The 16,594-nt window shown below is 39.0% G+C and overlaps 1 protein-coding gene across 3 annotated transcripts in view; it reads right to left on the bottom strand.

Moving 5' to 3' along the window:
• Positions 1–16,565, bottom strand: part of ptprz1a (protein tyrosine phosphatase receptor type Z1a) — a 98,557-nt gene extending 81,992 nt beyond the window's left edge. For 2 of the 3 annotated variants that reach the window (XM_014025855.1, XM_014025854.1), the window contains exon 1: positions 16,260–16,565. In XM_014025855.1, the coding sequence (XP_013881309.1) occupies positions 16,260–16,320 (61 nt within the window). In that variant the 5' untranslated portion in view covers positions 16,321–16,565. The remainder of the gene's footprint in view (positions 1–16,259) is intronic. The other variant, XM_014025856.1, reaches the window with a different exon arrangement.
• Between the last annotated feature and the right edge of the window lie 29 nt (positions 16,566–16,594).

Consider the following 16,594-nt stretch of genomic DNA (forward strand, 5'->3'; position numbering starts at 1 on the left):
ATTTAGTGGAGACGGGTCATTTTGACCCGGAGGACAAAGGGTGTATACAGAAAATGAGGACAACAGGAGGGTTAAGATCACAGATCTCTTTTCCAAGGGAGACCTGGAAGCCACACATTGTCCATGTTTTTGGTCTGTGGGAGGAAACCAGAGTACCCGGAGAAAACCCACACAAGCACGAGGAGAACATGCAAACTGCACACAGAAAAACCCCAGGTCTGAACCAGGCATCGAACCCAGGACCTTCTTGCTTTGAGACAACACTGTTAACCGGTGACCCATCGTGTTGCCAACAAATAAGATAAGCACAATCAAATTAAACATAAAACAATAGTCAAAGACTTTATGATATGAGACTGAACCATTTTTGTACAGAAAGGAGACAGTGCAGCTCTCCATGGCTGTGCTGACTGAGACAGAGTTCGCATGTGGGGGTGATAACCTTGACAAAGTGCACCCTGTCTGGACAGCATGGAGACTTGTTGCCACACTGCTTATCAAAAATTGTGGCATTCATGTTGTGACAAATTTAAAGAATAGCTCTTCTTCTGAACTAACAGAAATAGCAGATCTTCCTTCTCCATCATCAACTTAAAATAAACATCCACTTTTCGAATGTTGCTGTCAGTTTGAACGTGACGTGTGCTGCAGAGGAGGCCAGTGGAAGGAAGGACTTATTTCAGGACTTCTCTTTGACTATGAATGGTCCTTGAGAAAAAGACTGTCTCACAGTCATGTCAGTAAGATCTAAAATCTAGTCTTTGTTGAAGTATAGAGCTCTATAGACTTCTACAGGAAGTTGTTGACCTTTGCCACTTGAGTTCTGTTTGTTAAAAAGTCACGAGTCCATCTACACATCTTTTTTCCATTTCAGTTTTCAGTGCAGCCAGCTGACTACAAGCTTCTCTGGCTCTTAGCCTCAGAAGGATGTAAACAACCATATTAACAGAGACAAAGTCCTGCAGAATGTAAAAGTTTGTCCTGGTTTTATCCTTTGAGCAGTTGAGATGACAGTTTAGTTAGAAGCCCAGCGCTGGCCAGTCTAAAAACAAAATCCCTCCTGTCTTGTTCTGTAAATCCTGTAGCAAATACTCAACTCAAAGTATAAAAAAGCCTAGCAAGAGAGAAGCTTTGTCTGTGGTGTTGCCCTCCAGCCATGTCTCAGTTAGGCAGCTTGTCTTGTTTGTGGACCAGTGGATCAGACATTTGAAAGAAGGGTAATGGACTCTGTGTCTCAGAGGAACCGGGACACCTGCTCGTCTGCCTCTCCTCCTCGGACGTTGGTGATGTCACTAAGCGTTAGCATGGTTGTCAGTCTTGCTGACATTTTACAGCCACGGATCAGGAATCAAAAAGTGGTGACAAACTTGGGTGTTCTGAATAAATAAAGGTTGGTGCTTGTCATTTCTGATCAGGCTGACAAAGTTCTCAACTAAACACAGACAGGAATAGATGGATGCAAACACAGAGCCGCACTGTGTCACTGAAGTACTGCCCCATGTTGGCACCATCCTGTGCTTCACGGTCAGTTTGTGGACTATACTTAAAAGCTGGCTCTGGACCACAAAACCAGCCGATTTAAATAAATGCTACAGATTCTGCCAAGCAGAGCAGTGAAATATCCAACCAGAGTTACACTAGAACGTTGTTGATGAATACACAAAAGGAACATTTGACCAAAAACCGGAGTGTATCTATATAAAAGTAATTTAACCTTGTGGATTTTAGAAAATCCAGTGAATAAAACTTGTGTATTTTATTCTTGTCTTTAAAAACCACTCAAGTTCCATCCCTCCATTTTATTTTCACCAGCTTTTACGGCGGGGTCAGCGTTGCCAAGAGGTACCACAGTTACCACATTTGTGCAAAACTGTTGCCTTCTGTACGATCAACAATTGCAAAAATTCCATAATGTACAATAATTTGATGGCTTCATTGTATGACTGAATTAGCCCGGCGCACAGCTGTCTGACATGAGAGCTGGTGGATTGCGGAACACAGGTCCAATATAGAAACTTTGTTGTTATATTTATCGAGTTTTCACAAAAGTGACAAGAAAAAATCTGGTGTTGAGACTTTTGGAGCCTTGAACGCAGCTCTCTGATGAGCAGCAGTGACAGATTAAAATAAATCCTGTAATAAAATACCTTTAAAGTCCCAAAACTGAATAAAAAGTAAGATTAGAACTGTGGCAGTAAAAGAAGAATAAAAACAAAGAGCTGAAGAAAAATTACTTTTTGTTCTAAACATATTTTAGCTGATTTTACTAATGTAATATCTCTCGCGACATTATTCCTCTCTGGCCAGTTATGTAAATTGTGTTATGATGTTTTTTAATGACTTCTAATGACTTTAGGGACAACCAATCATTACTTTTCTTACTGAATAGTTAGAAACAGCACTTGTCGATTGCACCATGGTATTTGTAATTCTGAGACACTAGAAAGCAACTTGAGTGTGTATGATGAATTTCTTCAAAATACAACAATTTGAAGGAGTTAATACTATACTTCAGCATTTCCCATTTGGCAGCAATGAGCAGGGTACACCTTGGACAAGTACTAAAGTAGTAAATTGTAATATATTCTACCCTGGGATAATAAAAAGCTCTAAATTAGCATAGCATTAAAATAACATGATGAGTGTACGTAAACTTCTGATAGCAACTAACAACATTTTATCTCAACATGTTGAAAAGTTTTATAAGAATTTTCTGCTGACTGAGGTTTAGCTGTGGTAAACATCTTGAATAATATTGATCCCTTTCTGAAAGCGTCATTAAAATGCTTGCTGAGACATTTTTCAAACCAGCAGATACACAAACATCTTTAGGACATGCATCCCTCAAATACCTTGTATCATTTTTACTTAGAACTGAAGCTAAACACCTCTGGTTTAGGTCGGTCAACCTCTGTAATTATTGACTGTAACATCTGGACTAGGCATGGGCCGAATACCGGTTTCAAGGTTTACCGTGATATGAAAAAGTCACGGTTTCAAAACCACTAAACTTTTCTGTCACACAGTGCCTACGGTATATGCATTTTTTGTTTATTTTTCCTCTGGTCTGTGCCGCTGCAGACTTTCCCCCGCGCACTCCCACAGCAGACTGCCTGTCGCGCTCGCAGCCCTGCTGGGGTTGTGCGATGGTGGCTTTAGAACAGAGTTCCCCAAACTTTCCCCCTGTCTAAAATAACAAAGCCAGCTATATGAAAATACTTAGGATGCCGTAAAGACGACAACAATGTGGACTGTGGGGGCATCTAACATGATCACAGCTCCAGGTAAAGTTTATGCTATCTTAAAATGAACGAGCTAACATTAGCATCAGATTGTGAAACATATCACCGTGTTGCTGTGGCTTAATGCGCTGATCACAACTTGTCTGCAAAACTGTTTGAGTTGTTGGATTGTGCATTTGATAAGTTTTAAGTGAAAGGCGATAAAACTGAATGCCTCCTTTAGCCGAGCAGCTCGTTAGCTGAACGTGCGTTTCATAAACAGTTGTGATTTCTTGTTTCTGTGTGCATACAGTTTAATTATATAATATTTACACCAAAAACCCTTTTGAAATTGAAAACACAATAAAAACTCCCAAAGTGAAATACTTGTCATGCAGTACACAATGATTTGTCTTAAATGATAAAGCAATAGAAAATCAGTTATCCAATGTAAACTTTATCAGGATAATCTAATTGCATTAGATGCTAAAAATCAATAAAGTACAGATGCACACAGGTAAATAAAATTTCAGCAAAACATCTCTGAGATCTAAAAACAGCTTCCAAAGATAATTAAAGTTGAATATGGTAATAGAAAATTTATTTTTTTTTTGTTTTTAAATATAAATTTCAAAACAAAATTTTTTGAGCTGTAATCATAATACCATAATACCGCAAAACCATGATATTTTTGCCCAAAATTATCATACCGTCATAATTTCATAGTGTCCCATGCCTAATCTGGACAAATGGGTATGACAGTAAGCTGAAAAGGGTCAACTCCAAATGTTCATCCAATCCAGCTTCTGCAGGTTTCATTAAAATATGTTCAGTGGTGCATGATCTATTTTTATATTTTGATCAGCCTTTGCTTTTTAGTGCCAGCAATAACTATTACTTAATTTAAATTGGAGCAGAAACTGATATGTAACATTTTCTCTGATGAATGGGTCTCTTTTCATGCGCCATCCTCTCATGAGTCTCAGCCTGTTGGGGAACAGCTCGACCCTTCTGCTGCTGCAGGCTTCTAATGTTGGTGATTGAGATTTTAAAGTTCATTCTTTTCTTGAACTCAGTAGAATCTGATCTGGATGTGAGAATCTGCCTAAATGTAAATGTTTGGTAAATACTTGAAAAGCCTCTCCAAGGCCCCATCAAGACCTTTTATGGTCACTAACATCTGCCTAACTGTCTTTACATTCACCTGCTTAGATCTCCTCCAATAGCAGTAAGTGGAGGAAAAAAAGCAGCACACTGGTCCTTTTACTAATAAGAACTTTGTCCAGTCCATGTCCTCCATTCAGCCCTTTTATTGATGGTCTTTTAGTGCATAGCTTCATTTTTAGGATTTCCCATTCAGCTGGTGGAGATACAAAGACATCCAGGATCGAAGAGGGACCACACACTCACAAGCAGTTAACAAGTGGAGGCCAAATCAAATGGCTCTCCACCAGCTACTCTACAGGGGCTACTCTTGTTTCCACAGCAATAGGCCCTGGTGTGAGTGGTTCTACTTTCAGAGGCACTGTAGGCCACCCAGATCCGCCCCATCATCCATTACAGGGTCCTTAACAGCAGCAACCATGGGAGAAAAGGTGGAGGAGAATGGTGGGTGACGGTGGTGGCAGAGCGCCAGGCGAACACCAGCAGTGACAAGATGGCTGGCTAATCAAAAGCAACCCCACAACACCCCCCTCATCCACCCAGGAGAGAGAAAGGAGACAAATGAGCAGGAAGAAAAGGAATTTGAAAAAAAAAATTAATGGGAGAAAGTAGAGATTGAGGACAGTGGAGGGATGAAGGCATGTGGCTGTGAAAGGAAGGAAATGCATAATAGTTAACAGAAAATTCACAGAGGCACACAGAGATTAAGTGCCTAGTAAAGAAAAGTGAAAAAGAACGGGAAGAAAACATGTTAAAGAGCAAAAACTGCAGAATAAAAAGGTCTAGCATTTCTTGAAAGACGGCACATCGGCTGCCTTTTGAAAAATAGCATTAGAGCTGATTTGGTCAAACTTAAAAGGTGGTGTTATTAAATACAGTCTCGTGAGATCTCATATGATCCGTGAGCTCTCAGTATGTACTGTGAATGAGTCTCAGCTACTACCACATTGATACTGCATGATATCAGGAAAACCTGTGATGTATGATACAGCAAAATATTGCAATGATGATAAGTATGGATGCACGATATATCGGCAATCATATCAGTATCAGCCGATGTTGATCATTTTTTTGAATATTGATATTGGTCCGATACCTAAAACTAGGTCGATATTAACGTACGATATTGATTTCCCGCTTGTTGCCGTTTGTGTTTCTGTTTTTGGAGGGCAGATGGTTGGTTGAGTGGGATCTGATCACGAAAATGTTAGTGATGCTGCACAGCCAGGAATAACTGAAGCAGAGCCATGTCAGCGGTCTGTTTTTTTTACATTATCGAAAAAAGACAAGTGTGATTGTGTGTATAAATATGTGTGTTTTTGTTAATATCGATAAATTTTGGTTATCAGTCATAAATGCAATATTAATATCAAATATCGTTATCAGCTGAAAATTTCATATTGATGCATCCCTAATGATAAGACTTGCGATAAAATAATTGAAATATTGTTGCAGTATTTAAAAATGATGACAGTAGATTATTCCCGTAAGTTGAAGCTCCGAATTTCCATAAGTTTGCTATGAAAACTAGGACATAAACATTCTGGGCTCTTTCAGAAGGTGCCCTATAATGTTACTGATGTGTTCTGACCACCTCTTTCGAAGACAAACAATTCAATTCAATTCAAATTCAACTCAAAAATACTTTATTGATCCCAGAGGGAAATTAGGTAAAAAATGGAGAAGAGGGGAGCAGAGACACCCTTGTCTGTCATGCCTCTTAACCTCCATTTTAAGTAAAAAAAAAAATACTACGTGTGAAGTAGTGACAGAAACATTACTCGCCGACTCGTGAAAAACTGGGCCGGTTGGTGCTGAGGCAGCTTCAGAGACCACCCAGCTGCAGGTTCTTAAGTCAAACCACCATAGCTGGACTTCTTTCAGATTTAAACTTTCTGTTTTTTGTTTTTGTTTGTTTTTTAATACCTTCAAGCACCTCACTGCCCATGGGAAAATAAATACAAACTTTATCGGCACAAACATTGGCTAAAAGCATGCAGCAGCATGAATACAACAGAAAACCCTAAAAAGACGAACTTCGACATTTTTTGAATGGTTAGCTTAGAATTTTTCCTTATTTCAAAAAAAATCTTACCAAGTGCAATTGTCTTCTTCTATTGATAGATTATTTCACTTGAGACCATTCAGACTCAAATTAAGTGAAATAATCTGCCAAAACAATCTGAAAATATCCAGGCTATAAGATTAACAATCTAAGATATTCTGCTCATGGTTAGTATATCAGTCTCAAAACAAGATCAAAATGACTTTTTGGCTAATAAGATTCAGCAAGCAAAAATCTGGTGTTGAGACTTTTGGAGCCTTGAATGCAGCTCTCTGGTAAGAAGCAGTGACAGACCAAAATAAATCCCTGTAATAAAATACATTAAAGTCCCAACCTGAATAAAAAGAAGAGTTTTGCCGTTAGGTGCCAACATGGATCAAAACAAAAAAAAAAAAACCCAATATTATACCAAATAATCTGAGGTCCAAAAGATTTTATCACTTTACTGAACTGTACTCATTTCATCAAGTATGCATTAAAACAGGGGCGGAGCTACAGGGGTGACCAGGATGGTAAGTGCCACACCTGGCACCTGATTGGCCACCCCAGTTGCCACTCCTAAATAATTGACAAGTGGATGGCCATCTTGGATTTTTATTTGCATTTAGGTTTGGTAAAAGCTTGTTCTCTGATAATACTGTTCTATATAAATTTCCAGCTGGGTATGTTGAAAAATGGCAGAATTATAGCCTTTTGTAAAATTAGTGGTTAGCTTAATTTGGGATTAGCATTGGCAATCGGCATGTGATCATTCTTAACTACTCCACAACAAATTTAATCTCTAAGTCTTAAATTGCATAATTATAGCCATTTAAAGTTTGGTTGGTCATCTTATGTTTTTGATTAGCATTTAGAATTTGGTAAAGATTGTTTTTGGCTACATCTACACAAAACTTCAGCTTTGTATGTCTGGATGACTAGCACTGAGCATGTTTTTTGATCATTCTTAGCTATGGTCATACAAAATTTCAGCCCTGATGTTTCTTAAAACAGCTGAATTAAAGCCATTTGGAATTAGTTGTAGCAACCATCTTAAATTTTCAAATCCAGAGGGTAATTTTTTTTGTATGTGCCCCCCTTGTCCACCCCTGTGCCACTCCTTGCAAAAACGTCTAGCTCCATCCCTGCATTTAAAAATGCAAAAATTGTGAATATTTTAAAAAAAGAAAATGACATTTCTGTATAAAGAAAATACAACTACCAGTCAATTGGTCTGTTTATTTCGACACAAAGTGGAAAATTCACTTCATTGTTAGCCCACAAGAAGGACTTGGACCTGTAAGTCAGCATTCTAGTCTTTTTCTTCTTGTGTTTATATTTGGTGTAAGCTTTCTGCGCATGCTTGAGCATAAAGAAAAGTATCATATCAAAGTATGGGTGACAATGTAACAGCCTGTTAGTGAGTTGGGAGGGTCTGAAGCCAGAAGTGTAATTTCAACGCTACAGGCCTACATCTCTAATGCACAGATGCTGCTCAACACCCCACCCAAAAAAAAAAGAAAAAAAAAAGACATTTTGGTTTTAATTTTGAACCACGACAGAAGGCTGACACACTTTGTCCACCTTAATGTCTTTGCCTCTGAGTCTTTGATTCAAGTTAAGGTTGTGTATGGTGCCAGCTGTGTCAGAGTTATGAACTGTTTAATGAACAAAAACTAATTTTACCCTAAATAGATCAGCATCTGCTACAAAACACTATCCATCTCCTTAAATTGAACAAACACTAACCTGAGATGAGAAACCGACATTCCAACACAAAAATGACTATGACAACTCAAAATACTGCAAGAGGTCACTCATGATGTTTAATCCAAGGTTTAACTGTGACTACTACAACTCCATCACGTCTCAATATGATCCTGGTTTAAGACTTTGGGATGAAAGACGGCAGGAAAACTTTACCCTTTGTCTGTCTTTTATTTGTTCACTTAAAGTCAGCAAAACATTTTGCACTAAACTGACCTGAACACTGCCCAGTGAGTTAAGATACGACAACTGCTGTGTTCTGCAGCTCAGCTGGAGGTGAGACAACCACAGTGCAGATGATGAGCATGGCATCTTCAGCCTCACCCCGCTCCTGTCTGACAGACTGCATGACTGCTAACCATCTGTCAGAGGACTCCATGTTAGACAACACAGGCCACAATCTGCAGGAGTCCACATGGCACAGGTGGCACTGCTCATTTAGACACAATTTTCCTGAAGGGAGGAGCAGATGGTGGTGGACTCCCTCTCCTCTCAGCTCTCACATCTATTCTTCTCAAAGGTGGCACCTCCTTTGTGTCAGTGAGGAGGTGTAAAGGTGCCCGGTGGATAAGTGCAGGTACTGAGCTCCTCTGGACAGATGAACACAAATGCATACTTTTACACCTTTCCAAACCTTCTGCGATAAGCCTTCTCCAGTTTTTTTTCTCCACATCTTATGCCTCTCGAAGGCCTCCACCAAAAGTGGCTTTTCTGCCACTCTGGGGCTGAACTGTACAGCAGGAAGACCAACTGTTTACAGAAAGTCATTTCAGTGTTCAGATTTATCCGAAAAACTTCAAATTCATCTCTATTGTCTGATTTTTAACTCTTCAGGATACATACAACCACTACCTGTACACAAAGCTCTCAACAACCACGCTCCTGTAAAGAATGCTTTAAAAGGTTAAACCCAGGTGCAGACTGAAATGACTCATGGTCTTGAAAAGTGGTAAAAAAAAAAAAGGCTTTAACAAAAACAACAGGCTGACACGGCAGCAAGAAAGCCCTTACAAACAACCCTGGGACATGAACAGGTAACAAGGACATGGAAGGCAACACACTGACTGTGGGGACGGTTCAAACTAACAACAAAGCTCCGTCACCAAACTCGGGACAGAACAGAACATAAAGGGGAACTAATGAGCTTCAACAAGACACACCTGGGAGAGAAACCTGAGGAGCAGGTGGGTTTGGGTGGAGCAGAGATGGACAGGAGGAGCTGAACAGAAAAAAGGCAAAGTAGTGAAATCAGAAGAGTGACCACAAAACATTCAACACTTATTAAAGTTTATTGTCCTAGTTTCATTAAAGAAGAACCCGTCCAGAGGACCTGCTTAATTTTTTTGATTATTGTTCCATATTTTCCTAACAGAGCACTTCACTCTTGGACTGCAGGTTTGTTTGTGGTTCCTCGAGTTTCTTAAAATTAGAATGGGAGGCAGAGCTTTCATTTATCAAGCTCCTCTCTTGTAGAACCAACTTCCAGTTTCTGTCCGTGAGGCTGACACTCTAGTTTTAAGAATAGACTGAAGATATTCCTTTTTGATAACTCATATAGTTAGACTTAGGTTTCCTGAGTTATTCCTTACTTCTGCTGCTACAGACTTAGACTGTTGGAGGACAAACTGACCACATTTCCTCACTCTGCTGCTGTTTTTTAGTCACTCTCCTCTACATGATTGTTGTAATTATTTCTTTCAACAACATGTTTTGGTTTGTTTTCTTTATATATACCCAAAGGTAGATTTGCTTTGCAGTGGTCCAACATATCCATGCACCCACACTGTAAAAAGTAAAAACACGTCAACACGTTCATTTCAGTCACAAGAGTAGGAACAAATCTGTTTTTAAAGAGTCTTGTCCTACATTCAGGGACTAAAAACCTCCAACCAGAGGGAAGAATGTGTGATGGGTTTTCTTTGTCTCACTTCCAGAAAAAAATATGTAGGTCAATAAACTTTATTTCTATAGCACCTTTCACAGACATAAACAAGTGCTTTGCAGAGAGCAAAATAACTAAAAATACCAAAAACAGAGATCCAAAACAATTTTAAAAAAACAGAAGACAAAATGTAACTAAAACCTGTCTAAATAAAAATGTCTTATGATGTTTCTTAATAGAGTCAGGGAAATCTGAGCAGGGAAGGGACAGAGGGAGAGCGTTTCAGAGCCTCGGGGCCACCATCTGAAAAACTCCACAGGTTTTATAATGAGTTTGAGGTTCCACCAGCAGCATTTGATTTGAAGATGTCAAAATCCTGGATGGACAGAGAGGCTTCAGAAGGTCCAATATGTATTTGGGATCCTGACCATGAAGTGGTTAAAACCAACATTTTAAAATGACTCCTCAAAGTTGATGAGAGCCAGTGCAGACAGGCCAGAACAGGAGTTATGTGAGCTTTTCTGTTGGTCATAGTTAATAACCTCACTACAGCGTTTTGCACAGACAAAAAAAAAAAAAAAAGAAAAAAAGAAAAAGCATAGAAATATTTCACAAATGATAAAAACAATTATGAACTAACATTTTACAATGACTGTTGAAAGACAAAGAACTGTCAAAGATGACACCAAGATTTCTGAGACTACTTTTCATAGGAGTTAAAAAAGCAAGGTGCTGCCTGATTTCTGGAATTTTATCATCAGGGGCAATAGTAAGGGGCTCAGTCTTATTTGCCTTCAACTGGTAGTTGTTGTTCAGCCACATTTTGATTTCTGACTGAGAGTTCCTGAGTTCAGACAGTTTGTAGAACCCAGAGGCACGAAAGGAACAGTACAACTGTTTGTCATCAGCATACATATGATATGAAACATTACTGTAACATTTTTAAAATATCTCCTAAAAGGTATAACTACAATAAAAAGAGGATTGAGCCCAAAACTGAACCTTGGGGTACCCCACAAGACAGTGGTGCTACACCTGAGTAAACCTGATTCATAAAAACAGTAAAAGACCGTTCAGATAAATAAGAGGTGAACCAATTTAACGCACAACCAGAAATTCCAAACAAATCTCTCAGTCTGTTGATCAAAACAGTGTGATCACAATGTCAACAGGCTGAAGGTAAGTTCAATAAACCAGAGCAGTGTAGTTTTCAGTGTCAACTGCCATCAACAACTCACTTCAAACTGGCACTAAAACTTAATTTAATTAAATTGAATTATGGGCTTTCTTCTGGTTATTCCAGGTGGTGCACAGGTTTCTGTTCCTGGTCTGACAGGATCAAGCTAGCTGATATTTTGTTGACCAGTAGCTGGTGCAACACAGTAACAAGAGGCTTAGTTTCAGTTCCCAAATCCTTTTCATATAGCACCTTTCATTAGGCTTACTGTACCATTTTATTACCATACCATACCATACCATACCATACCATACCATACCATACCATACCATACCATACCATACCATACCATACCATACCATACCATACCACCATACTGTACCGTACATACCCATCCCATCCCAGATTTATTTAAAAAGCTCTCACAGTGCCAAAGTGTTGTACACATAGTATAGTAACATTCCAATAGTTTTAAGTTTTCTGTTTTCATTAATGAATGTGTTGTTCCAGTAGCCCATTTATCATCAGGTTCTCCTGAATGTTAGCTGGAAATTAGCAGGGAAGATAAGCCTCTGCACTGCATGTGCCACAGACAGATTAAGGTAGTGGCTGATATCAACAAATCCTACCAGTGGCTAGAGAGGGCTGGACCAAAGGACAGCACAGAGACAGTAATCATGGCAGTACAAGAATGATAGAGGCCGGGGTCTACTGTACCTGGCAGGAACCAAGACACAGGCTGTGCAAAGATGCCCCTAAGACAGTCCAACACATAACAGCAGGGTGTAAGATCTAGGCAGGCAAAGCATACATGGAGCGCCATAACCAAGTGTCTGAAACAATATACAGGAACGGCTGTGCGGAGTATGGACTGGAGGTATTAGAGTCAAAGTCGGAGACCTCACCAAGGGTGGTGGAGATCAGCAGGGCTAAGATACTGTGGGATTTCCAGATCCAGACAAACAAGATGGTAATGGCGAACCAACCAGACATTGTGGTGGTCAACGAACACCACAGCAATAAACAAGCAAAACAACAATCCTCTAAAAATGGTACGGTTCGAGAAACAAACTAAATGTAAAAAGACTGCCAAATTCCTGAAATAAGAAATAAAAATTAACTTTAAAGACTTTTGGAAATTCTAAAGGCTCTGTCACACTATAACATTTTGGACAACTTAAGCTGACTAATAAAAAGTTTATTATGACTATTTTACTTCGACTTAGACATCTTTAGTGTTGGACAAACATTGCATACATGGCATACATTGTCTAAAATATTATAGTACGACAGGACCTTAAAGAAAAAACATTTAGACATTTATAGATAAAAAAAAGTTCCAGAAACGCCTGACTCATCTGAGCTGTTGAGAGAAATCAGACGTAGTTTGTCACATTTCTGTAGTTTGAACCATCAAACCTGGACAACTAACCAAACAACAGATGAACAGAAATCAGCAATAACACACACACACATGTGGTATTGTGTTTAAATATTTGGTGAAAACCATAAATATTTTCAACAAGTTTTTAGAATGTACAGTAATATTTAACCACCATACCAAGACTCTTTCCTCATGCTTCTTTTTTATAAGCAGCCCTGAAAAGAGGAGGAACAATAAAACGAAGTCAAAGGCAGAGATGACATGAAAGGGTCTAAATGTCTAAAAGACAGTGAACACTGCTGTTCATAGTTCAGGAATGACAGTTTTCATACTAAATGTAGCAAAAGCTCACAAATACAAATATTGTATGGGTTAATATTTTTAATGTGAGGAATGCACTGTTTAGCTCAGGACTGTGTGGTTAACCTCAAAGCTTTATTTTTGTAAGCACTTTACTTCAACTGTTGCCAATAAAATGAAAGCAAAATAGAATAAGTTTCAATTCAACAATGTAGAATGTTAAGTATACATTTTTTTTAAATTCACATAGAAAAATAACAGTCCAGGTTAATAACTGGAACAACACTATTTATTTTATTTAAGGATGTCAATGATTATCATTACTGTTGTTATTGTTAAGGTCAAAATACACAGGTGGTGTCTAACACACAACAAAATTAACATCTTTATTGTTATTAATTCTGATTCCACCGCAGCTGGCCACCAACAATCCCTCTGTGCTGCAGCATTTGGTCTAGCTCTGCACAGGGGCAGAGCTAGACTGTTTTGCAAGGAATGCCATGGAGTTGGTCAAGGTGTATTCTAGGAGCACACAGTTTGAAAAAAAAAACTCATCTGGATTCAAAATTTCAAAATGATCTTCACAGCTAGTTTTACGTTTATAATTAAGCTGTTTTAAGAAATATTAAGCTCAAATTTTGTGTGGTCATAGCTAAGAACGATCCAAAATGAATGTTAATCACGCTTACCCCTAATGCTAATTTTGCAAAGAGCAATAACTGAGTCATTTTTAGAGAAACAAAACTAAAAAAAATTGTGTAGTAGAACTTGAGAACAACCTTTAACAAACTCTGAATGCAAATACAGAATCCATGATGGCCACCAAAGCTAAATTTGAACGGCTGTATCTCGTCAATGTTCAGACGTACTGAGCTGAAATTTGGTATAATGGGAGCTGTGACCAACAAAAGCACAGTCAAATCTTAAATTTAAACATGGCAGTCCCTGTCAAAGATTCTCAAGGAAATTTTCTGGTTGCTCCATGTTATTGATTGGCCTCTAGATGTCACCCAGTTTTTAATAACTGGTCCTTAAACCAAGATCTATTACAAACAATTGTTATTTTATATTAATTTAGTGGTTCTTGGTTTTTTTTTTCTTCACACATGGATAGGTTCCCCCTGTACCATTCAGCTGCTTGACAGATATTTATTCCTATTTTGCTCTTACTGTCCATCTTTGAAATGCTATATACCATCCCCATAATCGTCAGTCATCTGGGGGTGGCCACCCTGGCACTCGATTGGCTGGTATCTTGTACAGTGCAGACAAACGTTGCAAAGACTTGAGAAAACAATAAAATTTGGCCAAAGTAGTGAGAAAATTCAGTTCACCAGAGTTCAAACAGAATCATTAAAGTTTAAACAGGTTAAAAGTTAGACTTGTCTGACTGATGTCTGAACTTGTATTTCTAAGTTTCACACGAACATAGTTTAGGTATGAGAATAACAGGTCCCATTCATTATTAACCAATGGGGTACAATTTTTTTTTTACCTAAACAAAAGAATATTGTACAAATAAATACAATAAATACAAGAAAAATCTAATAAATTAGAGGACCCTGAAACATTTCTTCAATAAATTACAAAATCATAATATGTTTAAATATGAAATAACAATTCAAGGTCACATAAATTATTTATGCTGGATTGAAGTGCTGCTGGAAAGAAATCCTGAGCAGACCTCTGGAATGGACTGCTTGTATCAGAGTGCTTATATCTGGGATTTTAGATGCAGGCCGATATAATACGATACTTTTTGGCCAATATCAGCACTGATACCTCACTGCTGCTTTTAGCCTCCAAGCATGTTAACGCCTCGTCTCAGCTCCACATCAATCTCAATTGAAGGACTGCACACCACCCACACCTCGGCCCATGTTGGCCACAGCCTATGTAGTCCAGGTAGGCTGCATGAAACTTGTGAAATGAGACGTCTAACCTTCGACTGACACATTTTTGCGTGACCACGTGCTACTTAGTTACCATGGTGTTATGTTGTATCTTGTACCTTCAGACTTAAAATGCATTGGGGCATGTATTCATATGTCTTTTCTCTGGAGGATCAACTGCACAGTTAAGAAGTTACACATAAATGAAAAAACATTAATAATTTGGGTTTAGCTTCAGTATCAGTACTAAATGTTGCATTATATTTAACACCTCATTGTAGCATACATTTTGTGAAACTTGCATTTAAAAACAAAATTTTCAGTCCTTGATGAATTTTTAAACTATGCTGACTTAGTTAAAGAAAAAAAAACTTGTTTGTCTTTGTTTTCCTGTTTAGCTTGCTGCCAACACAATGAATCCTGGGATATCTTTTGCCCTAATTTTTGGTATTTTGTGGGCTGCATTCATTGGCTGCAGGAGAAGGTGCCCCTGAATTGAGACACAGCCTGTGTGGATTGAAGAGGGTCTAGGAGGACACTCCCTCTGTTTCCTGTCTTCAAGAGGATCCAAAAGGACATATCTGTATTGTGTGTCCCTGAGTGTCTGGAGGATGCTCATCTCACTCCAAAGGGGGCTGGGAGGATGACTTGTCTGTGGCCAAGAAGTTCCTGAAAGACGCTTTTCACTTCTCGGTCTTTGAGGAGGTCTGAGCTTTGAGGATGTGACGTTAAGGGTATCAGTTACAAAAATCGCTCTACTGCTTCAAAAATAAAATCAATAAAATATTAACAGTATCCTTTTTGTTGAGGCCAGTTTCATTTCTTTTAATATATAATTAAGTTGAAGTTAAATTCTAAAGCAATAACTCGTGTTCAATAGTTGATTTTTTTTGTCATTTTTCTCACTTTTGTCAGTGGGTTTTTCTTTCTTTAATAAATAAACAGATTTCTGTGCATCTGTAGATTTATGGGAATTTAATGAACTCTGTGTTGTTTTATTTTAGTTTGCTGGATACAATTCCTGACATTATCTCTATTCTCGGGTCACCATGCTGCCTCTTCCTGTACTTCTTCCTAGTGGCTAAATGAAATTGTTTTTATTTCCATACTTTCAGTTAAAGCTCCAGAGAGTCTGAAGGGTCGCCCCAGAGCCGTAGGTTACAGACCCCTGCTCTAAACGGGGGTCGGGTTTCTAAAAAGAATAACAATAATTTTGATGTTTTCAAAACATTTGACAAACCTAGACAGAAAGTCAGTGTGAAAGCCAAACGGGATGTGAGGTTTATTCTGAGGCGGAGCAGCGCACCTTTACCTGCTGCGGCACCTCCTGGTTGGCGCAGCAACTTTAAAAACAAACAAACACATCTGCACACTTTCAGATCTGCGCAAAGAGAGCCCAAAAACAAAGGCAGAACCATGAGGCCTTACCTTGAGGACTGATTAAAATGATGAGTGAGGCCAGGAGCAGCCAGCTTCCTTCACGCTCCATGATGTGGTTAAAAAAAAAAAAGACGCTCGGATGCGGAAATTTAAAAAAAATAAAAAAGCTGCGGTTTTAAGGCAGCGGGTCCCGAGCGTGGGTCGGAACACGGTCCTCACAGCACCATGCCGCGGTCTCGTCCTGTTCTGTCTTAGTTCAGCCGAGATTCCGGGGGTCCCGGTGCGCCTTTTGTCACCCTGAACGGAACAGACTGAAGTCCACAGACTGAGCCGGAGCGCCACCCACAGCTCGAGGTGACAGGAGGGCTGGGGCTCCACTCACC

Source organism: Austrofundulus limnaeus, unplaced genomic scaffold (assembly GCF_001266775.1).
Source record: "Austrofundulus limnaeus strain Quisiro unplaced genomic scaffold, Austrofundulus_limnaeus-1.0 Scaffold505, whole genome shotgun sequence".
NCBI lineage: Eukaryota > Metazoa > Chordata > Actinopteri > Cyprinodontiformes > Rivulidae > Austrofundulus > Austrofundulus limnaeus.